This window comes from Colletotrichum jinshuiense, chromosome 4 (genome assembly GCF_051148585.1).
Source record: "Colletotrichum jinshuiense chromosome 4, complete sequence".
In the NCBI taxonomy this organism is placed as follows: Eukaryota; Fungi; Ascomycota; class Sordariomycetes; order Glomerellales; family Glomerellaceae; genus Colletotrichum; species Colletotrichum jinshuiense.
The window spans coordinates 3,232,114-3,256,770 of record NC_139311.1 but is presented as its reverse complement, the minus strand read 5'-3'; the positions used below and the strand labels follow the sequence as shown (position 1 = coordinate 3,256,770).

At 58.0% G+C, this 24,657-nt stretch overlaps 6 protein-coding genes across 6 annotated transcripts; 1 reads left to right on the top strand and 5 right to left on the bottom strand.

The window, feature by feature from the left end:
• Nucleotides 1-4,290: 4,290 nt before the first annotated feature.
• Nucleotides 4,291-6,257, bottom strand: EsH8_IV_000803 (GTP-binding protein RBG1; the record flags this gene model as incomplete). The annotated part of the gene is made up of 7 exons (XM_083265693.1): nucleotides 4,291-4,310; nucleotides 4,427-4,547; nucleotides 4,655-4,763; nucleotides 4,905-5,433; nucleotides 5,538-5,820; nucleotides 6,125-6,145; nucleotides 6,237-6,257. The coding sequence occupies 7 exons, from the start codon at nucleotides 6,255-6,257 to the stop codon at nucleotides 4,291-4,293; spliced, it is 1,104 nt and encodes a 367-aa protein (XP_083124588.1).
• Nucleotides 6,258-7,539: 1,282 nt separating this feature from the next.
• On the bottom strand, nucleotides 7,540-12,365 carry EsH8_IV_000802 (uncharacterized protein; the record flags this gene model as incomplete). Its single annotated transcript, XM_083265692.1, has 3 exons — nucleotides 7,540-8,076; nucleotides 8,132-8,361; nucleotides 8,417-12,365. The coding sequence occupies 3 exons, from the start codon at nucleotides 12,363-12,365 to the stop codon at nucleotides 7,540-7,542; spliced, it is 4,716 nt and encodes a 1,571-aa protein (XP_083124587.1).
• A 2,060-nt stretch (nucleotides 12,366-14,425) lies between these two features.
• On the top strand, nucleotides 14,426-15,311 carry EsH8_IV_000801 (uncharacterized protein; the record flags this gene model as incomplete). The annotated part of the gene is made up of 2 exons (XM_083265691.1): nucleotides 14,426-14,551; nucleotides 15,015-15,311. The coding sequence occupies 2 exons, from the start codon at nucleotides 14,426-14,428 to the stop codon at nucleotides 15,309-15,311; spliced, it is 423 nt and encodes a 140-aa protein (XP_083124586.1).
• A 21-nt stretch (nucleotides 15,312-15,332) lies between these two features.
• Nucleotides 15,333-16,335, bottom strand: EsH8_IV_000800 (putative polyprenol reductase; the record flags this gene model as incomplete). Its single annotated transcript, XM_083265690.1, has 2 exons — nucleotides 15,333-15,721; nucleotides 15,774-16,335. The coding sequence occupies 2 exons, from the start codon at nucleotides 16,333-16,335 to the stop codon at nucleotides 15,333-15,335; spliced, it is 951 nt and encodes a 316-aa protein (XP_083124585.1).
• A 2,607-nt stretch (nucleotides 16,336-18,942) lies between these two features.
• EsH8_IV_000799 (uncharacterized protein) lies at nucleotides 18,943-20,379 on the bottom strand (the record flags this gene model as incomplete). The annotated part of the gene is made up of 1 exon (XM_083265689.1): nucleotides 18,943-20,379. One exon carries the CDS (start codon nucleotides 20,377-20,379, stop codon nucleotides 18,943-18,945), a length of 1,437 nt encoding a protein of 478 aa, XP_083124584.1.
• Nucleotides 20,380-21,640: 1,261 nt separating this feature from the next.
• EsH8_IV_000798 (triose-phosphate transporter family-domain-containing protein) lies at nucleotides 21,641-23,197 on the bottom strand (the record flags this gene model as incomplete). Its single annotated transcript, XM_083265688.1, has 4 exons — nucleotides 21,641-22,060; nucleotides 22,258-22,480; nucleotides 22,619-22,794; nucleotides 22,934-23,197. 4 exons carry the CDS (start codon nucleotides 23,195-23,197, stop codon nucleotides 21,641-21,643), a joined length of 1,083 nt encoding a protein of 360 aa, XP_083124583.1.
• Between the last annotated feature and the right edge of the window lie 1,460 nt (nucleotides 23,198-24,657).

Genomic DNA, 24,657 nt, shown 5'->3' with positions numbered 1-24,657 from the left:
CCCGGTCCGTCAAAGCTGTCAAGCGATCGACTGATACATTGAGAATTGGCCCGCCGGCGAGCTGACCCATCCCTGGCCCTGCAATGTTCTGTCAGGGGGGTTCCCCCGACGTCCCACCCTTCCTCATGGCCGTTCAAAGGAACCATTCAGCGTTGGGGAGGGGGCGTGGCTTGACGGAACCAGAACCTTTTGCGGATATCCGGTCATTCTCTCACGGACTGCTATCGTCCTCCAAGCCACTTTCAGGTCCTTGTAAGCAACAATCAAAATAGCCGGCCATTTTGTCAGCCTCGGCCAAATCAGCACAACCGGGCACTTTCCTGTCAGCATAAACGGTCGCGGCATTCTATGGCGATCAATGCATTGGCCACAGGGACGTCCCCGATCTGGTCTGATTCCCTCCTGTCATGCTCAAGCACTGCGCCTCGGGTGCCTTCAAATCCCGCCATAAGTCCAACGCCAAACCAGCCAAGGCCCGGCGACGCTTTGATCTCGCATCTCGAGTTTGATATGCCGACGTCAACGACAATCCATTGAGCCCGGCTGCTGCCCGATTCGGGGTCAAGGCTATTGGAGCCAAGGCTACCCCGAACCACTCTGACGCGCCCATCATGGATTGCATCGCAAAACGTCCCCGACATCTACAAGGACTTGTCGCGATGCATAACAACCTCTCTGGAACCGGCATCCACCACTGTCGCATTTATCGTGGACCTTCTTTGAACGGCCACGCCCCTCGTTGGGCGGCCTGGCGATCAACATGGGGGGTTCCAACTTCATCCGCCAACGCTGAACGTAATGCCATTGATCGTGACTTGTGGCCGGCTAGATTGTCGGTTCATGCCGTCAAAAGTGTGGCCCGCCCTCCCGGCCTGCCATGGTCATGGGGTTGGAGAAGAGTGTTCGATACAGACAGCTTGATAGATCCGGCTAGCTCATCATGGGACGGGCCTCCCAGACCTGTTCCCTGACCAAGGAGGGATTTAACAGGGTATTTACGCCGGCACCCGGTCCATGTGTTTGTACAAGCGGTTAAACCCCAATTCTTTCTTGCGCGGCGGCTCTACGCCATGTCCGTCTCCGCTGCTGTCGATTTTGAGGTCACCAGACTCCGTACTATAGTCAGAAGACAAGGCAAGAGCAGGCGCCCATTCGGGCCTGGGACCCAGGGATTGGGGGATGGGTGCTGGCCAACAGCAGCGCCCAGATCGCATTCGGAATTGTCATTGGATATAATTTCCGGATTCATCACGGAATCTTCGCACTCACCATTGGTCAGAAATGATTATTCGCGCATGAGGCGGTCCTAGCAAAGCCATTTCGCAGCCCGGTCTGATTTCCAGTTGGTCAGATTGTTGCATACGAGGACATCCTCAGCCGTCCAGACCACTTATGCTCTCGTTGTTATTCAACGGGCTTTGTCCAAGACGAAGGAGGGTGTGGACAAGCCTCGACGCGAGAGGGTGCTTTATCCTGGGGGAGCAGTGGGCAGCTATTGCTATTGGGGCATAGCCCGGCCTCGGTCCAGGGTCGACCAGCACCCACCCGCGTTGGCCCGCAACGTGCGCCGTTCTCAATATGAAGCGGGCCCTGCCGGATACATCCTAGACCAGGCTGGTTCGAACCCACGGTACGGAGTACCCTCGACTCGACATCAGCATCCGGTCGCTCGGCAGACCTTGACTTCACTTCGCGACGGAAAACTCATCTCTCATTATATGTCGATTGTGGACAGGTATCATGTATAATGATGACGGACCAGTCAGGGAGTATGCTAATTTGCTTAAAAAGGGAAAAGAGGCACATTCTAGGGGTCCATCTACTCCATCATCCCTTGGCGCCTCTTGTGACCATGGGCTTGTGAGTCCATGTGAGCGACTGTGTTCAGCAAACTGATGTTGTTGCCAATGAAGCCATTTCGTCGCCGCACTGCATTGAGAACGCCAAATACACCGAGAGTGATATAAGGGTTCATCCCAGGTCTCGCCTGTCCAACTGATAGCTAGTCGCCTTGCCGCACAGCCCCTGCCAGGATAGCAAGGAAAAGTAACCTGTTGGCTCAAACCATCAGAAGCTCAAACCGTGGATCGTGGGCTAGGAAACAAGACTTGGGCACCGCAGAATGATGGCATGCACATTCTTCTGTTTCGACCATCATGGCCACGGGGATGTCGGCCGACCCTCGATGGATGGGCCGCCCCAACGATTGGTACTTCGTTCAGCACACCACCCCATACCAAGGCTGCTGCATCTGGTCCTTGGAATATGCTTACTATGTATGCACGCACGGCACGTTTAGTCCCAACTCTTCCTTTCGAGCAACTTTCCCGAGACAGATGAAAGCTGCATCGGTTCTTTCGGTGGAGCGCAGCTTGCTTGTTCCCGCGCCTTTCCAATCCCGTTGGAACTGGACTGGTCGACTCATGCTGCCTTGAAGCAGGCAGGGGGACCTGGGCAGCAGTAGTAGGACGAGCAACATTGCAGCGCAGCATCCGCCGCCGCCGTCTGTATTGCCCCTGCGCCTATCTTCCCTTCCTGCAGCCGGTCTCCCGTGGTCTGTGTCCTATCGCCCTTTGTTCGCCTCATCTATGTTCAATGCAAGGTACGGGTAGACTCATCTGCCTTTGGGCAATCTCGAGTCGTAGTCGAGACGAGCAGCCAAGATTATTTGACGACTCTACTACCACCATGCTCCGCAATCGCCCTTGTTTGAGTCCTTTCCTCTCGTCGCATATCGCGGACCTGGAACCCCCTCCTCCGGGGGTAAGATGAGATGAGATCACGGCTCGTCGAGAGGACCACGGCTGACCCACCACCACCACCACATCCGCCCGGTACAAACAAAAAGTGGGAACTGTGCAAGGACAAAACATGGGCGGTAAAGGAAGCCTTGTGAAAGGTGGGCGTGAGAGGATTTGCATCTGACTAGCAGTGAATAGCTCACCCCCCTCTTTTTTGCTGCGTTGAGGGAAACCAGATCCCGGGCTACCGCCATTTTGCCGGGCACGTTTCTCGTCGGGGAATTGCTGTGAAACGCATCGCGCCCCTGTGGAGTAGAGAGTCCTTCGAGGCACCGCCAGCGACATGGCGAAAAGGCGGAGGAGTTACGAGCGTGGCAGCACAGAAGAAAAGGGTGTCGTCCTAGCTCTGCTCTAAGCGCCGGCGTGCCCTCAATCCAGGGAGTCCCCCGTCTGCTCACCCACACACCCGCCCGCTGCCCACATTCGCTCGCCTGTCACCCCATGCGCCGCGTGCGGGAGCTGCATGCTCTCTCTCCTCCCACCCTCCTCGCGCGCGGAGGAGCCATTGCAGAGAGCACGGCGCGGACATCTTCTTGCAGACAGGTTATGCATCCCACGCTTCTCCTGGGAAACTTACGGCCGCAGAACGAGAGGCCCTCGGCTATGCAGGTCGCCCATGATTTTGCCTTCATACCTCTCTGGCCGCGACTTTGGACGGATAGTGGCGTATGTGGGGTACGGGCGGCGGTCCTTCTCGAATCACAACCTCTCCGCCCCCTACTCAGGTTGGTTACGACGACGTCGACGACGACGATGATGACTGTAAGCAAGAGCGGCATGAGAAGGACGACTCAATGGTGGTGTTCGCGCGAAGGCTCCAACACATCGGGCAGGTCGGCCGGCCAGCTTAGTGCCCGACGACCATGACTTCACAGTGGCCTAATGCGACTGAGCCGGGCATTATACATCGCATACAACGTTTCTCTCATCACAAGAGAGAAGGAAATATGGAGAAATTGTGGTGCCAGAAGCCGTTTCGATTGAGACAATCATTCCGCGGGCCAGGTCCTCGGCCCCCTCCTTTTTCTCTCTCTCTCTCGTCTCTTCCTATCCTATGATGCTAGAACGAAAACGCTGCTTGACCAAACGTCGCCATCTCATATCGGTGGCAAGGCAGAAATGCCTCGACGCCGCCGTAGAAACTCGACTGCCCGCGGCCGCGCCCATGCGCAGTGGACCACTCAGCCCTACCCTGGTTGATTGACTGAAGCCTCAGAGTTTGCAAGTGGTAGCGCATCATACGGCTCTACCGATACCCACGCATATTTGCTGGCACATGTCACTAGTTTGCTGGAATTTTTGAGTTTGCACGCCATCATTGGGGTCGGTGTCAGTGAGATGGCGCGAGCAAAGCCTCGGGGTGCAGAATGGTCTTAAGGAGAGGAAAGAGGCAGGTGGCTTTCCACCAAAAGGCCAGGCGACTTGTCCAGGCAGGCGTGAGCATGACGGCAGCGGCCGCCGCGCGCAAATTAGCTTGTCGCGGCGTTGGTCAGCGTTTGACGATTGTTACTAAAGTCGCCAGATGTCAGCATGTTTGCTTCTTCCTACCACCGCCCATCCCGCCAAGTAATAACAGCAAGGGGTCAATGTGTCTAATATGGGGGATAACGGGGGCGAGATCGTACCGATATCCTCGTCGGCCAATTCGTGGCCAAGCCCGACGCGCTGAGGTTGATGCTTTACAGACTTGCCGTATACAATGGCGTTCTTGAACTGTTCGAGAATGCTTCGGTGGATTTGGTTACACTGGATGAGGGAAGCGGTTCGGTTAGTACAGAACAAGCAACGCGACCTCTCCCCCGTACGGGGAAAGGTGCTCGCGGGGGCAAGACCGCAGCAGGGTCACTACTCACAAAGTCCTCGACCGTGCACCGGTTTGAACGGAGCACAACGGGCTGGGAATAATCTGGCAAGCGACCCTTGGGCTTCGTGTAAACGCGAACGAGGTTCAGCTTGTCCCACCTATGCGTCAAACGGAAACTGTTAGCCTGCGTTCCGCGCCAATCTCAGGGGATACGACAATCCTTGTTTGTCTCGGTCGCGCCTCTCCGCGGCCGACATCCGGACGAGACACAACCGTTGGGGGGAAGGGGTGATCCTTACATTGCTTCCATCAGCTCGTCAATGTTCCAACCGTGCTCGGAGCTGATTGGCACCGCATTGGGAATACGGTACAACAGGTCGAGCTCCTCGATACTGATGGCGTCGATCTTGTTGAGGACATAGATGACGGGGATGTAGCTTCGACTCTTGGCCTCCAGGATATCGATGAGGTCGTCGATCGTGGCGTCGCAGCGGATGGCAATATCTGCCGAGTTGATGCGGTACTCGTTCATAACGGCCTTGATCTCGTCATGGTCGATGTGCGTCAGGGGCACCGTACTCGTGATGTTGAGACCGCCCTTCTCCTTCTTCTTGAAGGTGATGTTAGGCGGCGACTTGTTAATACGGATACCGAAGCCCTCGAGTTCCGTCTCGATGATGCGCTTATCCGTCAGGGGCTTGTTGACGTCCAGCACGATGAAGATGAGATGGCACGTCTTGGCCACGGCGATGACCTGGCGACCACGTCCACGGCCGTCCTTGGCTCCCTCAATAATACCTGGCAAATCGATCATTTGCAGCGGTGCACCTAGACGATTCGCACGTAAGCTTGAGCCTCTTCTTCTACTTCTTCTCCTTTCGCGTTCCCGAACAACTGCCCGGGCTCCCAACAGGGGGGCGGTAGTGGCATACCGTTATATGTGACCTGACCCGGAACGGACGTTAGGGTCGTGAACTCGTACGCGGCGGCCTCGGAGTGCTGGCCTGTCAGCCTGCTCATGAGCGTACTCTTGCCGACCGAGGGAAAGCCGATGAAACCGATACTCGCAACACCCGTGCGCGCAACGTCGAAGCCAGCACCGGCACCGCCGCCGCCGCTCGAGGGGGTCAGGAGCTCGCGCTTAAGCTTGGCGAGCTTCGCCTTCAGCTGACCCAAATGGAAGGATGTCGCCTTATTCTTTTGGGTCTTGGCCATCTATCAAGAGAAGGGGGTTCAGTCAGTTCCTGTGGGCGTGTCTATGTGTGATTTCTCCTCCGCGAGGGAGGGCGGAAGGGCATCTTGTTTTTGTCATTTCGCGCGGGTTTCGAGGAAAGGCAGAACGGAGGGTGCGAGGCATCTGGCCGATGCGCATCGACGGTAGGGCCATTGACTGGAATATCTATTCCTTGCGATCTGTCGACGGCCGGGGGGGACTGAAGAGCGGTGGACGAGTGTTCCTCAATGGGCGAGGCATCGTGAGGGCAGCAGGGGATGTGGGAGGAGAGGGTTGAACACGTACTTCGGCCTCAATGTCTTTGATCTGCGAGGTTCACACGTTAGCGACCGAAACCCAGGAGCCCGACCAGCAGGCAGGGAGATTGGGGGAGGGGAGCGGCGAGCCTCGCACTTACCTTATCCACCGTAGTCGCCATGATTGCGGTATTGTCCTGACAATGTTCTTAGGGAGGGGTTGTGTCTGGCCTGGCTGGCGTATTCGGCGTTCGGAGGGGGGGAGGAGCGTCGGAGGGGTCGAAGAAGAGGACGAAAGGGAAGAAAAAGAAAATGAATGGGGAGGGGTATCGTTTCGTCAAATGGGGGAGGGGGGTCTGAGAAGAAAGGCCCGTCAACCTCGTCGTCTTTCGTGATGCGCTACGCGGCCGGGTGAGTGATGCAGCAGCTTTCTTCCCTTCCGTGGTGGTGCAGAGCTGTCCGTTCCCAAGTGTCAAAAGAGATTGGCGATATGGTCTGGCAGTTGGTGGTTGTGGTGGTGGGTTTTCGGGGGCAAATGGCGGGGCGGAAAGTGCACATAAAATTTTGGCGGGGGGTGGGTAGGGAAGGGAAAGAAAGAGGGAAGAGGCCCCGGCGGGTTTTGCCGTTTTGGCCCAAACTGATTTTTTGGCTGCGGTGATGTCAGAACCCGCGCGAGAGAGAGAGCGAGAGAGCGTGGTCCTGAATCATTCACTCGACAGCACCCATCAAAAATTGAAAGGCAACCCAAGTAAAACAAAACAAGACAATTAAACAAACATCAGGAAGCACCAAGTTTACTTCAATTTTCGCAGTTCGAACGTCACAGTATGTGTGTCAGTGTGTCAGTGTGTGTTTTTCTCTTTCTCTTTCTTTTGGGAAATTTTTTTTTACGACGGTTTGTTTTTCATTATCTACGTTTCTCGCTTTGGAAACCCCCGACCGTATTGTATGTATCACCGCTCCCCCCAGCTCCGAAAAATTTCAAGCCGTGGTGGTGGTGGTGGCCCCATCTACGGTTCCGCCATCATCAATTGCTCACATTTGCACATCCGATTTGTTTCGTCTTATAACGCTGACGAGGCTGTTTTCGTTTTGGAGCAAGTCGTCCGTCCGTCATCCAAAGGCAATTGAAGCTAATACGCGCGGTCCGTCGTGGCTCGCACTGAGCGTTCGACAGAACCGACTGATTTGAACCCGCCGCCGCCGCCGCCGCCCCGTCAGAACCGGCCGGATAAGTCGTTGCCAGGCATTCATTCGTCCGGTTGTTTGAACCATGACACACAAGGGAAGAAGAAGAAAAAAATCATCAAGGCAGCCGGATCCGGTCCCCGGGCTGCGGTTGGTAAACTCCGTCTAGGATTCATCGGCAGTCAAGTATGTATCGTCGCCGGTCTTGCTATGGAGCATGCGCATGTGTATATTAAATAGTGTGGCTCGTTACTCTGTTTCATGAATCGATCCAGCTTAGCTGGAACCCGAGACCGAGACGCCGTTCACGCCGTTCGGCAGAAGTTTCGGCTCGGTCGGTGCCGGCGCCGGTGCAGAGACGGCGCCGTGGGTGCCATTGACGGGCTCGACGGATGTCTCTGTAGCATTCGACTGGCTCCTCGGCGACAGATGCCCGCCATTGGGCAGCGCCGGGGCTTTTGTGCCGTTCAGAAGGTGCTCCAGCCCTTGCTCTTTGCACACCCGAACATAATCGGGGTCGCCTGGGAAAACCTGCTGCAGTCCCTTTCGAGGGACCCGCTTCTCGGGAAAGGGCGTGCTGCTCGTGGCAGATAGTCCAGGCTTCTGCTCCTCAACCATGACGCCGTTAAGGTAGTATTTATTCCTCGGCGCGAATCCGTAAAAACGGTCGGCGTCGGGATCTTGTTTCCACTTCTGCGAGACCTTCCATCCGTAAAGTTGTCCTTCATCGTCTGGGAGCTCGCGGTACTCAACACTCATTCTGATAGTCCGCAGATGAGGAATGCTCGGAACAATGAACATCAAGTCCGATAACTGTGCATGTGTGAGCCTGCCGTCCACGTTCGGGGAGCGGGCTGGTAAAGCTTACCTTGACAAAGAACATGTCCATCTTCAAGAACTTCTCGCGAGCTTCGCCACGGAGCCTTTCCTTGACACGGTAGTTCATCTTGAAGGGGTCCTGGCCTTCGCCGTAGTAATCCGGCAGGGCCGCTCCGAGCTCAAAGAGGCTTTCGGCGATCAAGGAGTACCGATCCGACTCGAGTCTCCAGATGACCTTCTTGGCGAGGTCCGACACGGGAATGTGTTCCCAGGCGGTATCTGCATTGTAGTTAGCGCGCCAGTCTCATCGCCAGGGTGCTTGGGGGCCACGAACATCTTGACAAGGCGAGGTCCTTCTCCCCAAGGAGCAGGGCGGCATGAGTGTTGAGCACCCACTGTTCCCTGCCGTCGGGCGTGCCGGAGGCCTGCGGTCGTATTGTGTCGTACCGCACACCTTGCATGTGCTTGAACTTGACCGCAATCTCGGGGGTCCTGGGGTTGGGGCAGCCGTCCAGCCAGCGCAACAGAGGGGGCAGCTTTGCCAGGCGCAGACGCTCCTGTTCCTCGAGGATTCGGCGCTGTTCGGCCTCTTTGGCGGCACGCTTGCGTTCCATCTCTTCGCGATGGAGACGTTCCTTGCGCTCGCGCTCTTTGCGCTCCTCTTCCTCGCGGATGCGGCGGGCCTCTTCCGCGGCTTCTCGCTCAAGCTGCTCTTTGCGGAGCCTTTCTTCTTCCTCTCGTTGTTTCCGGGCTTCCTCCTCTTTCCGCTTGAGTTCCTCCTCGTCCCGTCGCTTCTTCTCCTCTTCCTCGCGGAGTCGTTTCTCCTCCTCCTCGCGCCGCTTCTTCTCCTCGGCCACGCGCCGTTGCCGCTCCTCTTCCTCGTGGCGCTTCTTTTCCAACTCGGCCTTGCGTTTGCGTTCCTGTTCCTCGCGCTGCTTGGCCTCCTCTTGCTCCTTCAAACGCTTCTCTTCGGCCTCGCGCTCCTTTTGCTCGGCCTCGCGTTTCTTCTGCTCGGCCTCCCGCTTCTTTTCTTCAGCGTCACGTTGCCGTCGTTCTTCCTCTTTCTTGCGGGTCTCCTCGGCCTCGGCCTCACGGCGCTTTCTCTCCTCTTGCCGTTTCTCTTCTCGTCGCCTCTCCTTCTCCTCGAGACGCCTCTTCTCCTCGTCACGTTCCTTCTTCACGCGCGATTCCGCTTCTTCCGCAGCCTTCGGATCTGACGCATCGGGCATCTCAATATCGACGTCCTCGGATTTGACATGGATGCTCGACTTGTCGCTGTTGCTGGACTTCCCAGACTCCCTCCTATGGTTGTCAGAGTCTGGCTTGGCGATCTTGGCTGGTCTGCGATCGCTGTCGTCGTGATCCCTAAGACTTGACTTTGATCGCGGCGGGCCATCGCGAGGGACTCTGTGCGGGTCGTCTGGAGATGCTGTCGACTTCGGCCGCCGCTCCTTGCCGTCGACATCGAGGCGTCGTCTCTTCACAGGAGCTTCTCCGTCGTCTTTATCGCCCGTGCTCGAGTGAGGAGGCGTGACGCTGGAGCGGTGTCTCTTGGACGAAGGGTCACCGGAAACAGAAAGTCGATCTCTGGATTCGTCCCTCTTAAGAGCTTTGGTCCGATCGTGGTATTTTTCAGACAGCGGCTCGCCCTTCGGTTTTTCAGGATGATCGTCTTGCTTGGGGTCGCGGGGACTCGACGGGTCTTTGAGCGAAGAGGTGGTAGAGACCATGCTGGCACGCCGATTCTTCTCCCTCTCGCCACGAAGCTCCCCTTTGGAAACCAGCTTTCGTCGCGGCTTGACGGCCTCCCCTTCAGATGACATGGCAGCAACGTCGGATTCGGCCCGTCTCGCTGCTTTGACCGATTGCTTCTGCGATAGGGCAGGCGATGCCTCCCGATCCGAGACGGCAATCGTAGGCACGCGATCCTCCTTCCTCGGCCTGCCAGGACCACGCTTTGGTGAGGTTTGATCATCGTGGAAAGAGTCAGATCGTCGGTTTTCCTTGGGGCTGGTGATGTTTCGGTTGGACGACAGCTTTTTTCGGTTCTCCACGTCTCGAGGGGGACTGGACAGGTTGCGCTTGTGCGCCCGGGCCTCGTCCTTGAGTTCGTTACGGCCCTGGCGCTTCGCCTCGCGGTCTTGCTCCCTATCACGATCCCTTTCGCGTTCCCTTTCGCGCTCGCGTCTGCTTGGAGATTTAGTCTTGGAAATGTCACGGTGCGATTTTCTGTGGGCATCGTAAGATTCCTTGAGCATGTGCTCCTCGTCCTTCCAGTTCGTCCCCTGTCGGCGCCGCGCAATCTCATGGTACGTCTCGCCTTTGAAGCGGCGAGTCGGGTCAAAGTTTGCCTGGTCCAAGAGCAGCTTGACAACCTTGATGTTTTCTTGTCCAATCGCTGCTAGCATGGGGGTTGCAAACTCGGGGGGCATGCTGGAGACGGGAGCGGGATCAGGGTTCGCGCCGCCCAAGGCCAGCAGTAGTTGGATGACCACCTCATGCCCGCCTCGAGCAGCCGCGACCATGGCCTCCGAATCGTCGCAACCATCCTTGACCTGCAAAATCCGTGTCACAGTCTCCTCGTCACCCTTCCCAGCAGCTTGTCGGAGTGTCTTGTCGTCCAGTGACATGTAGAGCAAGTGGTTGCTCGTCTTGTTGGCCCTCACAGTCCCAGCCCGTCGACCACTGGCGTGGGCAGAGGACGGTGCCGGCGACCGTCGCGGGCTGTCTGGGCCATAGGACGAACGACCGTCCAAGTTGTCGGCAGGGTGGTGGTCCTCGGATGTGCGTCTCCGATCGCCTGGCCGCGACTTTGCTTCGATAAGTGCGGCACGGAACTCTGCCGCATTTTCCAAGTCGTCGCTAATTCGATCGAGGGGCTCTTCTCCGCTCAGATTGGCCTTGCGCGGGTTTACTCCAGCATTCAGCAGCAGCTTCACAACCCCAAGGTGCCCGTTGTCGACGGCGTCCAGCAGTGGTGTGTCCTTGTCATAATTCACACAGTCCAGGTTGCAGCCGGCGTCGATGAGGAGCTTCACGATGTCCTCATATCCATTGATTGCGGCAATCTGAAGTGGCGTGTTTCCGGCGTAATCAGCTACGTTGAGGTCCTCGGGGCGCTCTCCCAATCTTTGCTTGGCGAGATCATACTCGCCTCTAGCACACGCCCTGGCAAGAAAGGTTTGGCCGTGAGCGTCAAGGTGCTTCTTGTGTGGCGCGATCTTCGCGGGCGACATGTTCGACTCGGCAGTGGCGGGCGTCGACAGGTTTCGCAGCTTGGAGCTCCGTGGGTGGGGGCTGCCGCTCGCAGAGGATTCGTCCGAATGGTAGTCTGTCGATTGGAGCGGGGGAGGCAGGCGCTTCTTCTTGTAGCTCAGGCCATTGGACGAGTTTGCAGGAAGTTGCGTGGAAACACTCCTCCGGTGGGCACGTGGGTGGTGGGGAGACACGGATCTGGTGCGTGATCCTGAATGGCCGTCGTTTTCTCTCCTAGAGGAAGATGAAAGCCTGGGTTCTTTGGGCGGGCGGTTCGGTCGAGGGTCGATGCCAGATTCCGAGATGCGTTGTCGTCGGACCTTTCGATTTTCCGCCTCGTCATCCGAGTCTGCCCTGGGAGCTTTGCGTTTGTGGGGAATCGACCTGTCGGTGGACTTGGCTCGGTCTTTCATGGACAGCTTGGGGGATTTCCTACGGTCAGCACCCGTATCGGAATCGGAGTGCCCACCAGATCGACGCCTGTGGCGGGGAGGGGAAGCAGGAGCCGAGCTGAGGCCGCTGGACCCATCTTTGATCCTCATGGATTGATCGTGAAGGCGTTTCTTTTTCAATCCGAGCGAGGAAGCTGCCTCGGACAGCCGGAGAGGATTCGCCGGCTTCTCCTTGTCGCCGTCCCTGCTGGCACTGGCATCACGAATTTTCCGGGGGATGGGGGGCTCCCCATCGCTGCGATCCTCATGCTTGACCTTTCTCACCTTGGAGGGCGAGTGGCCGTCCTTACCAGGCAGCACGATGGTTTCGGCATCAGAGTCTCTGTCGGCGGGAGCGTCGTCGGCGGCAGCAGGCGCGCGAGACACGATTACGCTCGGCTTGACGTCCTTGGGCAGATGAGGCGGGGATTTGATGGACTCGTCGGGGTTCTTTGACGGCTTGTTGTTGTTGTTGTTGTTATTGTTGTTGGGCTCCTTGGACTGTATGGACTCGTCAGGTTGGTGATTGCCCGGTCGCTTCTCCGCAGCAGCGACGGGCTTCGGCTTGTCGGACCCGGCAGCATTCTGCGCATCCATATCATTTATCTAGAGGTCGAAAAACTGGCCAGCACCATCCTGGCCAAAGGTCGGCCTGAGAAAGAGGGTTGAGGTCGTGGGTGAATTGATTGCGGCCGATGGACGATTTTTGTGTCGGTCGCCGCGAAGACCCCCCCTAAGAGAAAGTGGCCAGGTCAGTCACGGGGGGCGCGACAGGCGTAGGGCGTCGGTAGTCGGAGGGGGGAAAGGGTTGGATGTAAAGACCGGATCACGTCGACGATGAAAGGAAAACAAAGAAAGCGCCTGGCCGAGAGGAATACTGTGTGAGGGTCGATGGACGCGGCGTAGGTAATGCGGAAAGGCTCTGTTTGTGACGCTTGACGCTTCGGTTTGGCTGAAGGTGGAAATGGAACCGCGAGAGTCCTCACAGTCAAAAAGTCTGATCGCCACCTCTTTGATTGGACCCGATGGGGGGGACTGCTTGAGAATACGGGACAACCACCAGTAGCAGCAGAGCAGGCAGGACAGGCAGGCAGGCAGGCCAGTGAGTGAGAGTGAATGGTTGAGGTAGGTAGGTAGCAATGGGTGGCACTGGCAGCGGCACTGGCAACGGCAGGCTGACGGCCGAGGGTGGACAGACGGACAGACGCTTGACACTTGGACACGCAGAGCAAGCCAGAAAAGCACACAGTACGTACCACCAAGGCATGGCATGTGCCCGTACGGATACAGGCGCCGCACCGCGTTTCGAGGTACTTGGGGGTCGGGGCAAAGCATGGCAGAGGCTGCAAGTACCGTCAAGAGAGTCGCACCAGCGAACAGGGCCCGGACGAGGATGGGCGAGGATACAACATACAACCTGGAATTAGCCCCGGCACCTACCTTGCTTCAGAAAGATAGGGTGAGATAGCGTGTGCCGTCCGCCTCCCCTCTGCATTCGCGGCGCCGCTGCTGCTGCATGCTGGCCCGCCCGAACCCTGTTCCACCCAGCCGCAAAATTTCCTTTGGCTTCAATCCAAAACAAGCAGGCCTGATCAATCACAATTTCTGCATCTTGGGCCCTGCAAAATTTCGCTTTCTTGGTGGGAAATCCCCAAGCCAACGCGGTGCGTCTGAGTGGCACCCGCCCGGTACGTACCCCCCCGAGCCTTCGACTTCCATCTTCCATGGGACCCGCCCCAGCCAATCCCAGCCAATCCCAGCCTCCGCCAGCAAAGCAGCAGCAGAGCAGCCTCCTCTTCCTTCCTCCTTCCCCCGTTTCCCCGTCGTTGTCGTCGCCGCATCTCCATCTCCAACTGGAAGAACGAATCACGACTCCCATCGAAAACGGAGTTCTGGGTACGGAGTACTGGGAACGGACAACCCTGCCATGTACCTACCGTGGTGATTCAACCCAGGCCGTGACTACCGGTAGCTAAGAGACCTGTCGCTTCCCGTCTCGGCCTAGTGCGCCTCTCACCAAGCGTCCGCTCTCGCCCCTTATACGGATACACGGATGGTTTACTACATAGTACGCTTTCGCAGGAGCCGGCGGCAGTATGTGCGTCTGCCCCCCCGTGTCGTATGGCATGTTGCAGCAGCGCCACGCGCTTTCATCCTCAAATTCGCGAGCCGACTGGAGAGAGAGCAGAACACGCACGCTCAATCCTCCTCCGCCACCCCCTAACAGGCTTGAGGCTCTCGTTCCTCTTCACCTCCCCCCTCTCCGTTTCCAGCTCCCGTCCCTGATTCTCCACCCGACCATTCCCTTCTGGTTTCCCATTGCCTTGGATCCTCCCAGCTTGACGCAGGACCGTTTTATGCTTGCTTGGCTGCTGAAGCTCGACTGCCTGTCCGTATACCCACTTTCCAATTAGAGCTTGGAGCTTACCTCGCGTCGACCCGGGCGCCGCCCCCTCGTGTCGACAAGCTTCGCTGTACCTGGCGTTCCCGGCCTCGCCCACCCGCCTAACCTGTCCGCACTCGGGATTCCCATACACACAACACAGGCCTGGGCCACGCACGAGACCAATCACTCGACTCGCGCCCCCCAACCATCAAACATCTCGCAATACAATACAATACAACACAATACACTGCCACGAGGCGAAGCCGGCAGCATGGCCTCGGAACCAGCGAACCTACCCGCCTCGCTCGATGATGTCAACATCAAAAAGCTTCCCCCCTCGGCCTATTACATTGCCGACTTTATATCAGAGGAGGAGGAACAGACCATCTTGCAAAAGGTACGCAAACAAACCTTGTTCGAGAAGCTCGCCTCGTGATCCGTTGGAGCTAATCACCTGCTTGGGGCTCGACAGATAGCTGACGCACCGAAACCCCGCTGGAAACAACTGACTCATCGACGTCTCCAAACATGGCCGTCCGATCTCATCCAGAATAAGCTGATCGACGCTCCCTTGCCACAATGGCTTCAAGAGCCCGTAGTCTCGCGAATTCTTTCCCTGCCTCGCGCAGCCGGTGCGGATTCGTCCCACCTCTTCGCCGACAGCCCTCACAGGCGCCCGAACCACGTTCTGATAAACGAGTATCCCTCGGGAGTCGGAATCATGCCGCATAAGTTGAGTACATGGTAGGTGTTCACGTGAAGGGCCCGGAATCTCATACTGGCTACAGGACGGGTCTGCCTATCATCCAGTCGTGTGCACTGTCAGCCTTGGGGCAAGTCTATGTCTCAATCTCTACCAGACCAAAGAAGACGGCGCAATGGATCCGGCGCCCGTGTGGCGCATTCTCCAGGAACCCAGAAGCCTCCTCATCACCACCGACACCCTCTACACCGATTACCTGCATGGCATTGCCGACGTCGAGGAAGACGTGGAGTTGTCGGCCGACACCATCGTGAACTGGGACCTCTTGCGATCGAGAGACGGCTTTGCCGCCGCCGGCCGAAACGTCCGCACAACCAGAACAAGCCTGACCTATCGCGACGTGATGCAGGTATCGAAGCTCGGGGCCAAGTTTGGCTTGTTTGGGAAGAAATGACATTGTGAGGCTCAAGTGGGCCTAGAAGACGAACGGGATCATCCTCCATCTGCCGGCTACCTTTTCGGCGCCAAACTTTTGCGCATACCACTGCTTGGTTCCATCGGCTGTTGTGCCGAGATTGGCAACAATGAACCAGAAGGCGCACAGGAGTGTCCGATTGATCACGTGGCCATTCGGGGCGGCCGTTATGGCGAGTCCGAGATAAATGAGGCATTCGCATGTGTAGTGAGGACAGATGAGATATCGAAAAAGTCCTTGGTCTGGCAGAGAATACTTCTTGAGGCTGGCCAGGTGTTTGTGGCACTTGTGCTGGTTTGCCCAGCCGTACAAGTACGTGGCGGTTCCTATGATGACGGTGGGCGACATCAGGCTGCCCAAGTTCGATCCAGTTGTTTTCCGCAATGAAGCTGGGACAGGTTAGTGGGATTTGGCGATGGGACGGGCCGAAAAAACACTCGCCTGATCCGTCAACCCAGACCGACACGCTCATGCAGAGGTAGAAGCCCAGTCCGAGCAGCCAGTGGACGAACCACATCTTGGAAGATCCCGGCTTCATCACGGCGAGGCATTCATACAGTCTCCTCGCGCCTTGCAGCGCCATCAGCGTCCAGACAAGAGCCGTCTGCTCCAGGCTCATAGATGGGGCCCCCGACGCGGCCTGTCGGGTCGCGACAAATGTGATTGCCCGGCCGTCTAGGAGATATTGCGAAGCCCAGAACGCCGAGCCCGCAACTGACGCGACGTAAAAATGCATGAACCATGAATGCGGGATTTGGCCTATGGACGTTGCCGCTCTGACGAGCTCATTGAACAAGCTTGACCCTTTGGGTCCGCCCTTCGTCTGGTCATCGGCGTTGGCCGGCGAGCGGGCGCCGTAGTCAAGGAGCAGGTGCTGGGCTGCCTTGGGAACTACTTGTAGGCCCAGGACGACTGCCGAGGAGAGGGCAAAAAAGACCTGGCACCATTGAGCCGGCGTGAGGGCCGGGAGAGCCTCGTTGACTGCGGTTGCAAGGGATGCCATGGTGAATGAGGCCTTGACGGGATCTCACCACGGAATTCACGGTAAGGCTTAGCGGTAGTACGGGTAGGTACAGTGTCACACCACAGGATTTGATACGGTTCGGTGGCTTCCAGACCCTGGCCGGGTCATCCATCAGCCGGTTCCGCCTTTCTCTCCGGGTGGGGCAGACCCAACCAGACGCACGCGCGCGACGTTTGGCACAAATCAACCACAAGAGGACCAAAGAAGAAAGGACGGCCAGGCAGAACTTCCTGGCGACATCTTATCGTCCAATGCACCTAATGATGCAAATTTCAATTGGTTATGCGCGGGATTTCCCATGATCGGCAACCGTGCTGCTGCGTCCCGCCCGCTTCGCCCGGCCAAAGTGAGGCTAGCGACGCATCTTTTGTAAGGCGGCCCCCGAGGCGCAGTCGCTGCAGGCTAGCGGCCTCACTTCTCAACACGCGCGAAGCAAGTGTGCCTCGATATGCCCTTTGGGGGTGCCAAAATTGCAGTGAAGGAGGTGGTATATACATTGGCATGTCCTCGCTGTTTTTGAGGCATCTACCAATAAACAATTTCGCCACCTTTCAACAGCACATAATCTCGAGTTAACAGGCTGTGGCCGCCTTACCGTCCAGAAATGTGATTTGGCCAGATGTCTGTGGCTCTCTGCGGATGGCTTATGCTGAGCCCCGCTCCAGCCTGATAGTAGCTCCGCATCCCTTTCTTTTCCGAATTACTATGCCCCTATTCGAGGCTTGCATGTAGTGGCCATGGAGGGGGAATGGGGATCGCCTGGTTGTGTTGTGATATTGGATGGGGGGATGGGTGCCTTACGGTCACAGGCTGGGAGCCTTGCAGTGCGGCGGCGCTGCTTGCAAACTGGGCCGCCCGAGCGTGCGGCTGGAGAGGGCGAAGTGTCACTGGTCTTGGGGATTATAAAATGGCTCGCATTCCTCCCCTCCCTCCCCCTCTCTCCTTTATCTTCCCCATCACGAAGCATCCGAAAGATCTTTGCTACCTCGGCCCTTACCTCCCCCCTTCTCTATCACAACCACTAAGCCTAGCCAAGCCCAAGCTCTCACCCTTCCAATATTCTTGTCTCATGCCTTTTCCGAGCACAACAAAACCCATACAGCGTCACGAGTTTGCTTAGAGTCTTTGGTGGCCGATTCCGTCCCTCCCCCGAACGCCTTCAACGCTCATGGTCAAGTTTCAAGGAGTGACGATGTTTTAGTGGTCTCCCCCTCCCTCCTTCCACATGTCTATGCACCCGAGATGATACCTCTCACGCCCCGACAGGTCCCTAGAAAAGACCATTCCGACGTTCCCGTCATCCTCTGCCGGGTCGAATCCTGTAGATGTGAGGCTGGCAAGACGCGGCCCTCCCCGAGCGAACTCACGTGAGCCAAATGCAAGCCTTCGACTCGATTATCGCATTCTTAGACTGCCTTGCGACTTATCTTCAACCCGCGAGCCCGCCTCGCGCCTCTCACGAGTGACTTAGGTACCAGTGCAAATCCTCTTTGTGTTCAAATATGATGCAAGTGAATGTGCCTTCCCGAGTCACCATGGCGCTGGGTAGCGGCCGGGCATGGGTTGTTAGTAACGCAGTGTAGTAGTATTTTAGCATAGACTAGGTATGAAAGGGGTTCCAAGCCGGTGTCATAGTGAGATAATCTCATATAGCCCTATATAGCCCTAACTATACATAGACGTCAGCGTGATGCCTAGATAGTTGTGATAGAGTAGCTGGGACGAGTCTGCGTCGAGGTTACAAATTAATACTGCCTGTCATACTGCCGGTTTTGTTTTTCTGTTGATTCTCAAGTCATGTCCATGATGGGGGTCGATTTTGCACTATCTAAGTAAAGCAAGACAACAATGATGCATATTACTTGAACATATGCAGTAAGCTTCGTGTCTGTCTAGGCGTCCGGGTTCCCATATCAAACATGGTCTGATTGAGGACGGAAGAGGCGGCACATCCGTTGAGCTCGGAGAGAGGGACGGACGGGCATTGCAACATACCTCCATCTACCGCTCATACAGCTCTCCTCGATGATGCTTATCGCTTCTTTTGTCTGCCACCCCGCCAGTCTGTGTCGGCAATCTAGCAGACGTACCACGACTGGTTTGCCGGCCTGTTGCAGCCAAGCTCCTTCACAGCCCCCCAAATAGTAACCGGAGTTGCTGAGATGGTGAGCCAATCTCCCTGCCAGTATCGACAGCTGGCTGGACCGGCGACATCGGATCAGCGCCCCGAATCTCATCTTACACCAAGGTAAAGTTAGAGTGACTTGCCATTCCCAAGAAAAGTCTATACAAAACCATTCAATATTAAATGGGGCAGAGGCAACTACCGACGAGAAGCCCACAACTCATTTAACAGCACAGGACAGGACAGGAGCCCCCAAGGCGAAACGGTGAAACGCCCCTTGTCTTCGACATGTTACTGAATATCTACATGTGACCAAAGTGAAAGCAACTCATCAAGCTCCTCAACCAACATGCCCCCCTCGGAACACATTCTTGCCAACCAGGGCAGAGGACCAAACGCGGCAGAAGCTATCCGAGTCTGGTTCCATTATCCCCATCTATAAGATTCTAATATTTGCCCGCCTACCCGTCGCCCCTGAAGCACCGCCCCGCCCTCGACCAAACCCTCGACCACAGAGACCGCCTCCCGGAGGCCGCACAGCCCAGACCGCCCTCGCCGAGCAACCAGGCGTTCAGCCTCTGGAAGTCCCACGGGTCCCTCTCCCCGTCGACGACCCGCCCCAGAAGCCCGTCGTCGAACGCGATGCCCCTCCAAAGCAGCACGCCCAGGACCTGCGCCCGCCTCGCCCGGCGGATGACCTCGTCGTCGCCCACGACCCGGCCGACCTCGTCCCAGAAGAGGTTCCTCAGCTCCCTCGCCTCGGGGTAGTACTCGAAGCCCGTGGCGGCGGCATCGCCGCCGCCGGGGACGGGGACGTCCTCCCCCAGGACCTCTTCGAGCCCGTACATGCCCACCCCGAACGGCAGCCACTCGGCCTCGGCCCAGTCGATGAGCCCGACCACCCCGCCCGCCCGGTCCCGCCTCGCCCTGTCGCCGCCCTCGCCCGACGGCGGCGGGTGCACCATGATGTTGTCGGGCACCAGGTCCCCGTGCGTGACGACCCAGGGCAGCCCCTCGATCGCCCTCATCTCCGCCGCCACCGCCCTCGCGGCGCCCCCCAGCTCCCCCGGCAGGCCGTCCCGCATGAGCCGCACCCGCCACCCGAGGCTCCCGCCGACCCTGCCCCGGGCCACGTCCCGCGCCGCGCGCCGCCCCCTCCACGAGTCCGCGAACACGACGGCGAGGTCCGCCACCACCCGCCTCCGGCACGCCCTCCTCTGCTCCGGCCCCGCCGCCGACGTCAGGCCCCGGAACTCGGTCAGCGACACGCCGCCGACCCTCTCGAGCGCGTAGGCGCGCAGCTCCCCCTCGCCCTCGCCCTCGTCGCCGCCGCCGCCGACCGTCTCCAGCCCCGTCAGCGCCCCCAGCGCCTCGACCCCGGGCGCGATCCTGGCCCCGAGCACCTCCCTCGCCTCCGCGCAGATCCCGACGTCGATCCCGTGCCGCCGCGGCCGGAACTGCACCAGCCTCCCGCTCCTGTCGCCGCCGCTGCCGCTGCTCCCGGTGCTGCTCTTGCCGCTGCTGGATGTGCTCCCGCTGCCGCTGCCGCTGCCGCTGCCGCCGTCCCCCGGCTCCCGCCTCCTGCGCAGGATGAGCGTGTAGGAGCAGTACCCCTGGAACGGCGCCGGCGCGGCCTCGAACCCGGGGAACTCGGCCCCGGCGAAGGCGTGCGCGGCGCCGACGGCCGACGCGCGCAGCCCGCACCGCGCCAGGAACGCCCGCGTCTCCGGGCCCACGTCGTCGTCGTCGTCGTTGTGGTCCGCCCGGGACGACGAGGCCGCGGAGCTCGCCGCGCCGCCGCGCTTGGCCTCCCCGCCGTCCCTGTCCCCGTCGCGGTCGTCTCCTCGGCCGTTCCCGACCGGCTCGTCGTCGACGACGTCGTCGTTAGCCGCCGTCATCGTGTGTTTGTGTCTTCTTCCCTAGGAGGGGTCGAATGCGGTCATGGCTTTTCTCTTTTGTTCTTTCTTCAATTGCTTTTATGCTTATTTTCGAATATGAATTTCCCAAGCATACGTGAAAATCGTTGCCCGGAACCATTCCCCTTTTTTTCCCTTTCCCTCCCTCCCCCCTCCCCCGCTCAGAGGAGGGGGCGACGGCGAGAGGTTTATAACGGGCCAGGACCAAAATAAAACCAGCCCATATCCAGTCCCGTCCGCCTGCGACGGCCACCGGCGTCAATGGTTGAAAAGGGGAGGGAGGGTGGTGGTGGTTCCTGATTGAGTTCACATGACGGCGCTATCAGCAGCCTGCATCAGGCTTCCCCCCCCTCTTCAGCGTGTTCTGCAGTAGGTAGCGTTCGGGTAACGGGTGAGGGGAAGAAGGGGCGCGGGGTGTGCTGGTTGGTGGTGGTGGTGGCGGCGACGACGACGACCACACCGATCCGGCCCGACCACACCACACCCCCGCCCGCGTGCGCCGCGTGCCCGCGTGGGGTGCTGCTGTCTTGCAGATGACTTGCCATTCGTGATCGTCCACGCATGATGGCCCGAGGGAGGGCCAGACGCCGGCGGGATTTTTCAAAGGAGCGCGGAACACGGACGGATTCTTTGGCCTCGCCTTTTCTTTTTTTGTGGAAAAAATGGTAAGTTTTTTTATTATTACCCGTCTTCGAGTCTGGAAGAGAGAAGTATGTTCTAGAAGACAAAATGAAGCGTTCCCTGCCCATCGGCAAAAAGTATCCCTGGTTTGTTTATCGCCCTCTTTCCTTTACTCCGTTCAAAGGGTATAAAATCGATGCGACGCCCCCGCGGGCGCACGCATGCTCTGTTTGTTTGTTTGTTTGCTTGCTTGTTTGTTTGTTTGTTGGTTTGACCTCCCTTCCATCGTACACTTGGCGACTCCTTGGCTCGGGGGACGGAGCGCCGGCCGGCAGTTTCGTCGCGGAAAGGCAGGCTGGGCTTGCTCGGCTTCCACCGGCTTCGCCTGTCCGGTCCCCGGACACCGCGATGCAGCGGATGTCTTGCCGCGGCGCTGGTCTGCGGCCGCGGACAACATCTACCGCGGCGCGGTCCTGTTGATGGTTCCAACCATACGCCCCGTGCCCAAAGTCCTCGCAGGCCCGAACCGGCTCCGCCTGCGCCCGACTCTATGGTTTTCGGCCGTTACTGATATTCGTTACACGCGCATTGGATGCGCAGCTCGCCAGTCGATGCGATCGATTTATTTGCGGCTCCTGCGGTCGAGCTCGACCTTGCTGTACCACGCGGCGCCGAACATGGTGAGGAGCATGCCGGAGCCGTTGAAGAGGTGGACCTCGACGCCGAAGGCGATGATTCCGAGACCCACAGTGAGGCACTGCTTCAGGTTGCCGCAGATGCTCATGGTCAGGGCGCCGGCGACCTTGTTCGTCTGGAAGGAGGCGACGTTGAGGGCGAAGGCGAGGATTCCGTTGCCCATGAGGGCGATGACGGTGCCCATGCTGATCTGGCCCTCGCCACGCATGGTGTTGAGGTTGCCGAGCTCGCCGGCGGCGACCGCGCAAGCCAAGGACTGCATAGCCGCAAAGGGCGACATGCGCAGCAGGACCTCCATGGCGGGGAGGGCCAGGGGGCCGGTCATAATGCGGTTGGTGGCGACGGTCTGTTGTAAGGAAAATCTCGTCAGCGCCCGGACATGCATTGACATAGTGCTGTAATTGGGACGAAGATTTGCTGGTCGAGTTTCAAGGAGGCGGAGGCCATGGGTCCAGTTGGAGCCATTGGGGCCTCTCTCCGCACTCGACAAAGCATAATTTTCGGATGATGGACGGGAGATGAGCGTAACCCAAAATAACATACCTTAACCGCAGCAAGCACCACGCCCGCAAAGGTGAGAAGGAAACCAAGGTCGGTGAAGGTGTACTCGCCGATGGTGGTCAGGGCAGCACCAATCATGATGGGCACGAGCGTCAGGTATGTCATGTTCTCATAGGTGCGGCCGAAGACGACGCGGTAGATGAGAACGGTGAATACGGGGACCGTGGTTCGCAGGACCTGGTAGAACGGCACCGAGACCATGGCACTGCGAGGTCAGTTAGCATCGTGGTCGTCGGACTTTGGCCATGACATTCGCGGATGCGGAGCCGCGGGATTCCACTGGCGGGATTCCGCGATTGCGCGGCACAGCAGCTGCGTGGAAGGGCTCGGGTTGGTTGCTTACAGTGACAGGTTGGAGACGGCGATGTTGGTGGTGAAAAGCAGACTGAAGGCGAGCAGAATGAGGTTTTCGCGGCGTCCCAGATGGGACATGGTGAAGTAGCCGCATTGAAGCAGCATGTAGCAGCCCAAGCTCGCGCAGGTGGCGTGCAGCGAAGTGAGAAGCCACGGGAACGGGAACTGGGAACAATGTCAGTAAAAGCCGTCTCCGTGAAGCCCATTCGAGTGATGCATCTCATCAGCAAACTGCCGCCACAGTTCCTGGCGGCTGCTCTGTCGAGGCAGGGGGTGGAGGTTTGAGCAAGGGAAAGCCACATACCGCTCCGAGAATCAGCTTGTTGTAGAGAGTCAGAACCAGGCTGAACATGAAGTAGGCGCTCAGCCAGCCAAACTTGACCTGCGGTGAGATGGTGTATTCGACGGGGTTGCGGTTTCTGTCGGCATCGGACTGTTGTTGGGTGGCCGCGTCGTTGTTGGCCTCGAGATCGTAGCTCTCCTCGCCGTGCTTCTCATCGCCGATGAGAAGCCCGTGGCCCTCCTCGCTCCTTCGAACCTCGTTCTTGAAGTTGCTAGATTCCGCCATTGCTTCAAGTCTTCGTAGTCGTCGTTTGGGCTCAGAGATGTTTATTTCTCCGTGTTCGTCGGAAGGTTGGATTCCTCTCGTTTTTAATCAACCGTGTTTCCAGGCCGTGTGTCGCCCAAATATACCCTGTCGATAAAGGGGGGGGGACGGACGAGTGCTGACGACTGTCCCGGTTTCACGACGCAGATTGGTCCCGGGCGGGGGGAAATTGACGGCAAACGGCAAACGGGCGTACGTAAGGTGTCGAGCTTTAAAAATCGGGTCAAGAGGCGACGAATGACCAGGTCACCGTTTGCGAGAGAAAAGGCGTAAAAAGGAGAGGAAATTGTCAAACGAAAGGCAGAGCAACGTAAGGAATGAGCTCAATGGGAGGGAAGGGGGGTAGAGGAAGAGGAAAGAATAAAAAAAAGAGCTGGCAATGCGGTGGTGGTTGTATCTGGGAGGCGGCGGCGTTTGTTCAGTGGAACAGGGTCAATCAAGTCAAATGAACCCAATGCTTCGGATCGCGGGCTTTGCGAGGCGGGCAGCTAAATCCGATGCACCAATGTAATGTCGAAACCCAAAAGAGGGAAGAGCCTGGGAACAGGGGCGGGGCAGCGCCAGAATAAGAATTGAATTTAGAAGGGAACGACAGGACCTGGAGGCAGGAGAAACGTGTGGAGAGACGAAGACTGGAACGGCAGACGGAGGTGGCAGAGGAAGGGTGGGAATAGGAGGGAGTGGCCAGTTACGGTGGAGGAGAAGGAGGGCGGTGGGGGGGGGAGGATAAGAAGTGAGGAAGCAAAGGATGCCGAGATAAGTCAAACGGGCATCATTCTCGCTTCCGCGCTTGGCATCAATGACGTTTCGGCTGGCGGCATTGCCATTCTCCTCTCGACTCCCACCGCGCTCTCCGCCTCCATCTCCCGGCCCATTACAGGGCAAATTGCACGCACCTAGGCCCGGTAGGTGGTAGTCAAGGGAAAATCCGTGAAGCAGCAGCAGCAGCATCAATAGTTTCAAAGGCAAGGGGCATTTTGGTCTGAGTTTCTGAATCTACACTATTGAACCGGATCACAGCTCTCTTTCTCTCACTCTCTTGTTTTTTCCCGACATGGCTTAGGTGGCGAGGGGGTGAACACAGAGAGAGAGAGAGAGAGAGAGAGAGAGAGAGAGAGAGAGAGAGACAAGCCACGGACACATGACGGACTGATACATGTACGAATACACATCATACACGGCGAGGAGATCATCATTGCCCATCAAACCCAGCAGAGGCCGTTTGGGGATGATTGCGCCCGAATCCGCTGGCCGGGTTGCTCCAGCCCTGTCGCGTCTCCAGTACCTGAGCTGTGCCGTTTCCTGTGTGATGTACATTGCAATTGGGCCGTCTAATCAGATGGCAACTCTGCCGCGCTGCCGACACTCGCAGCGTCTACTTTACATATAGTAGAGGCCCTCCCAGTGTACGGTGTCCCGCG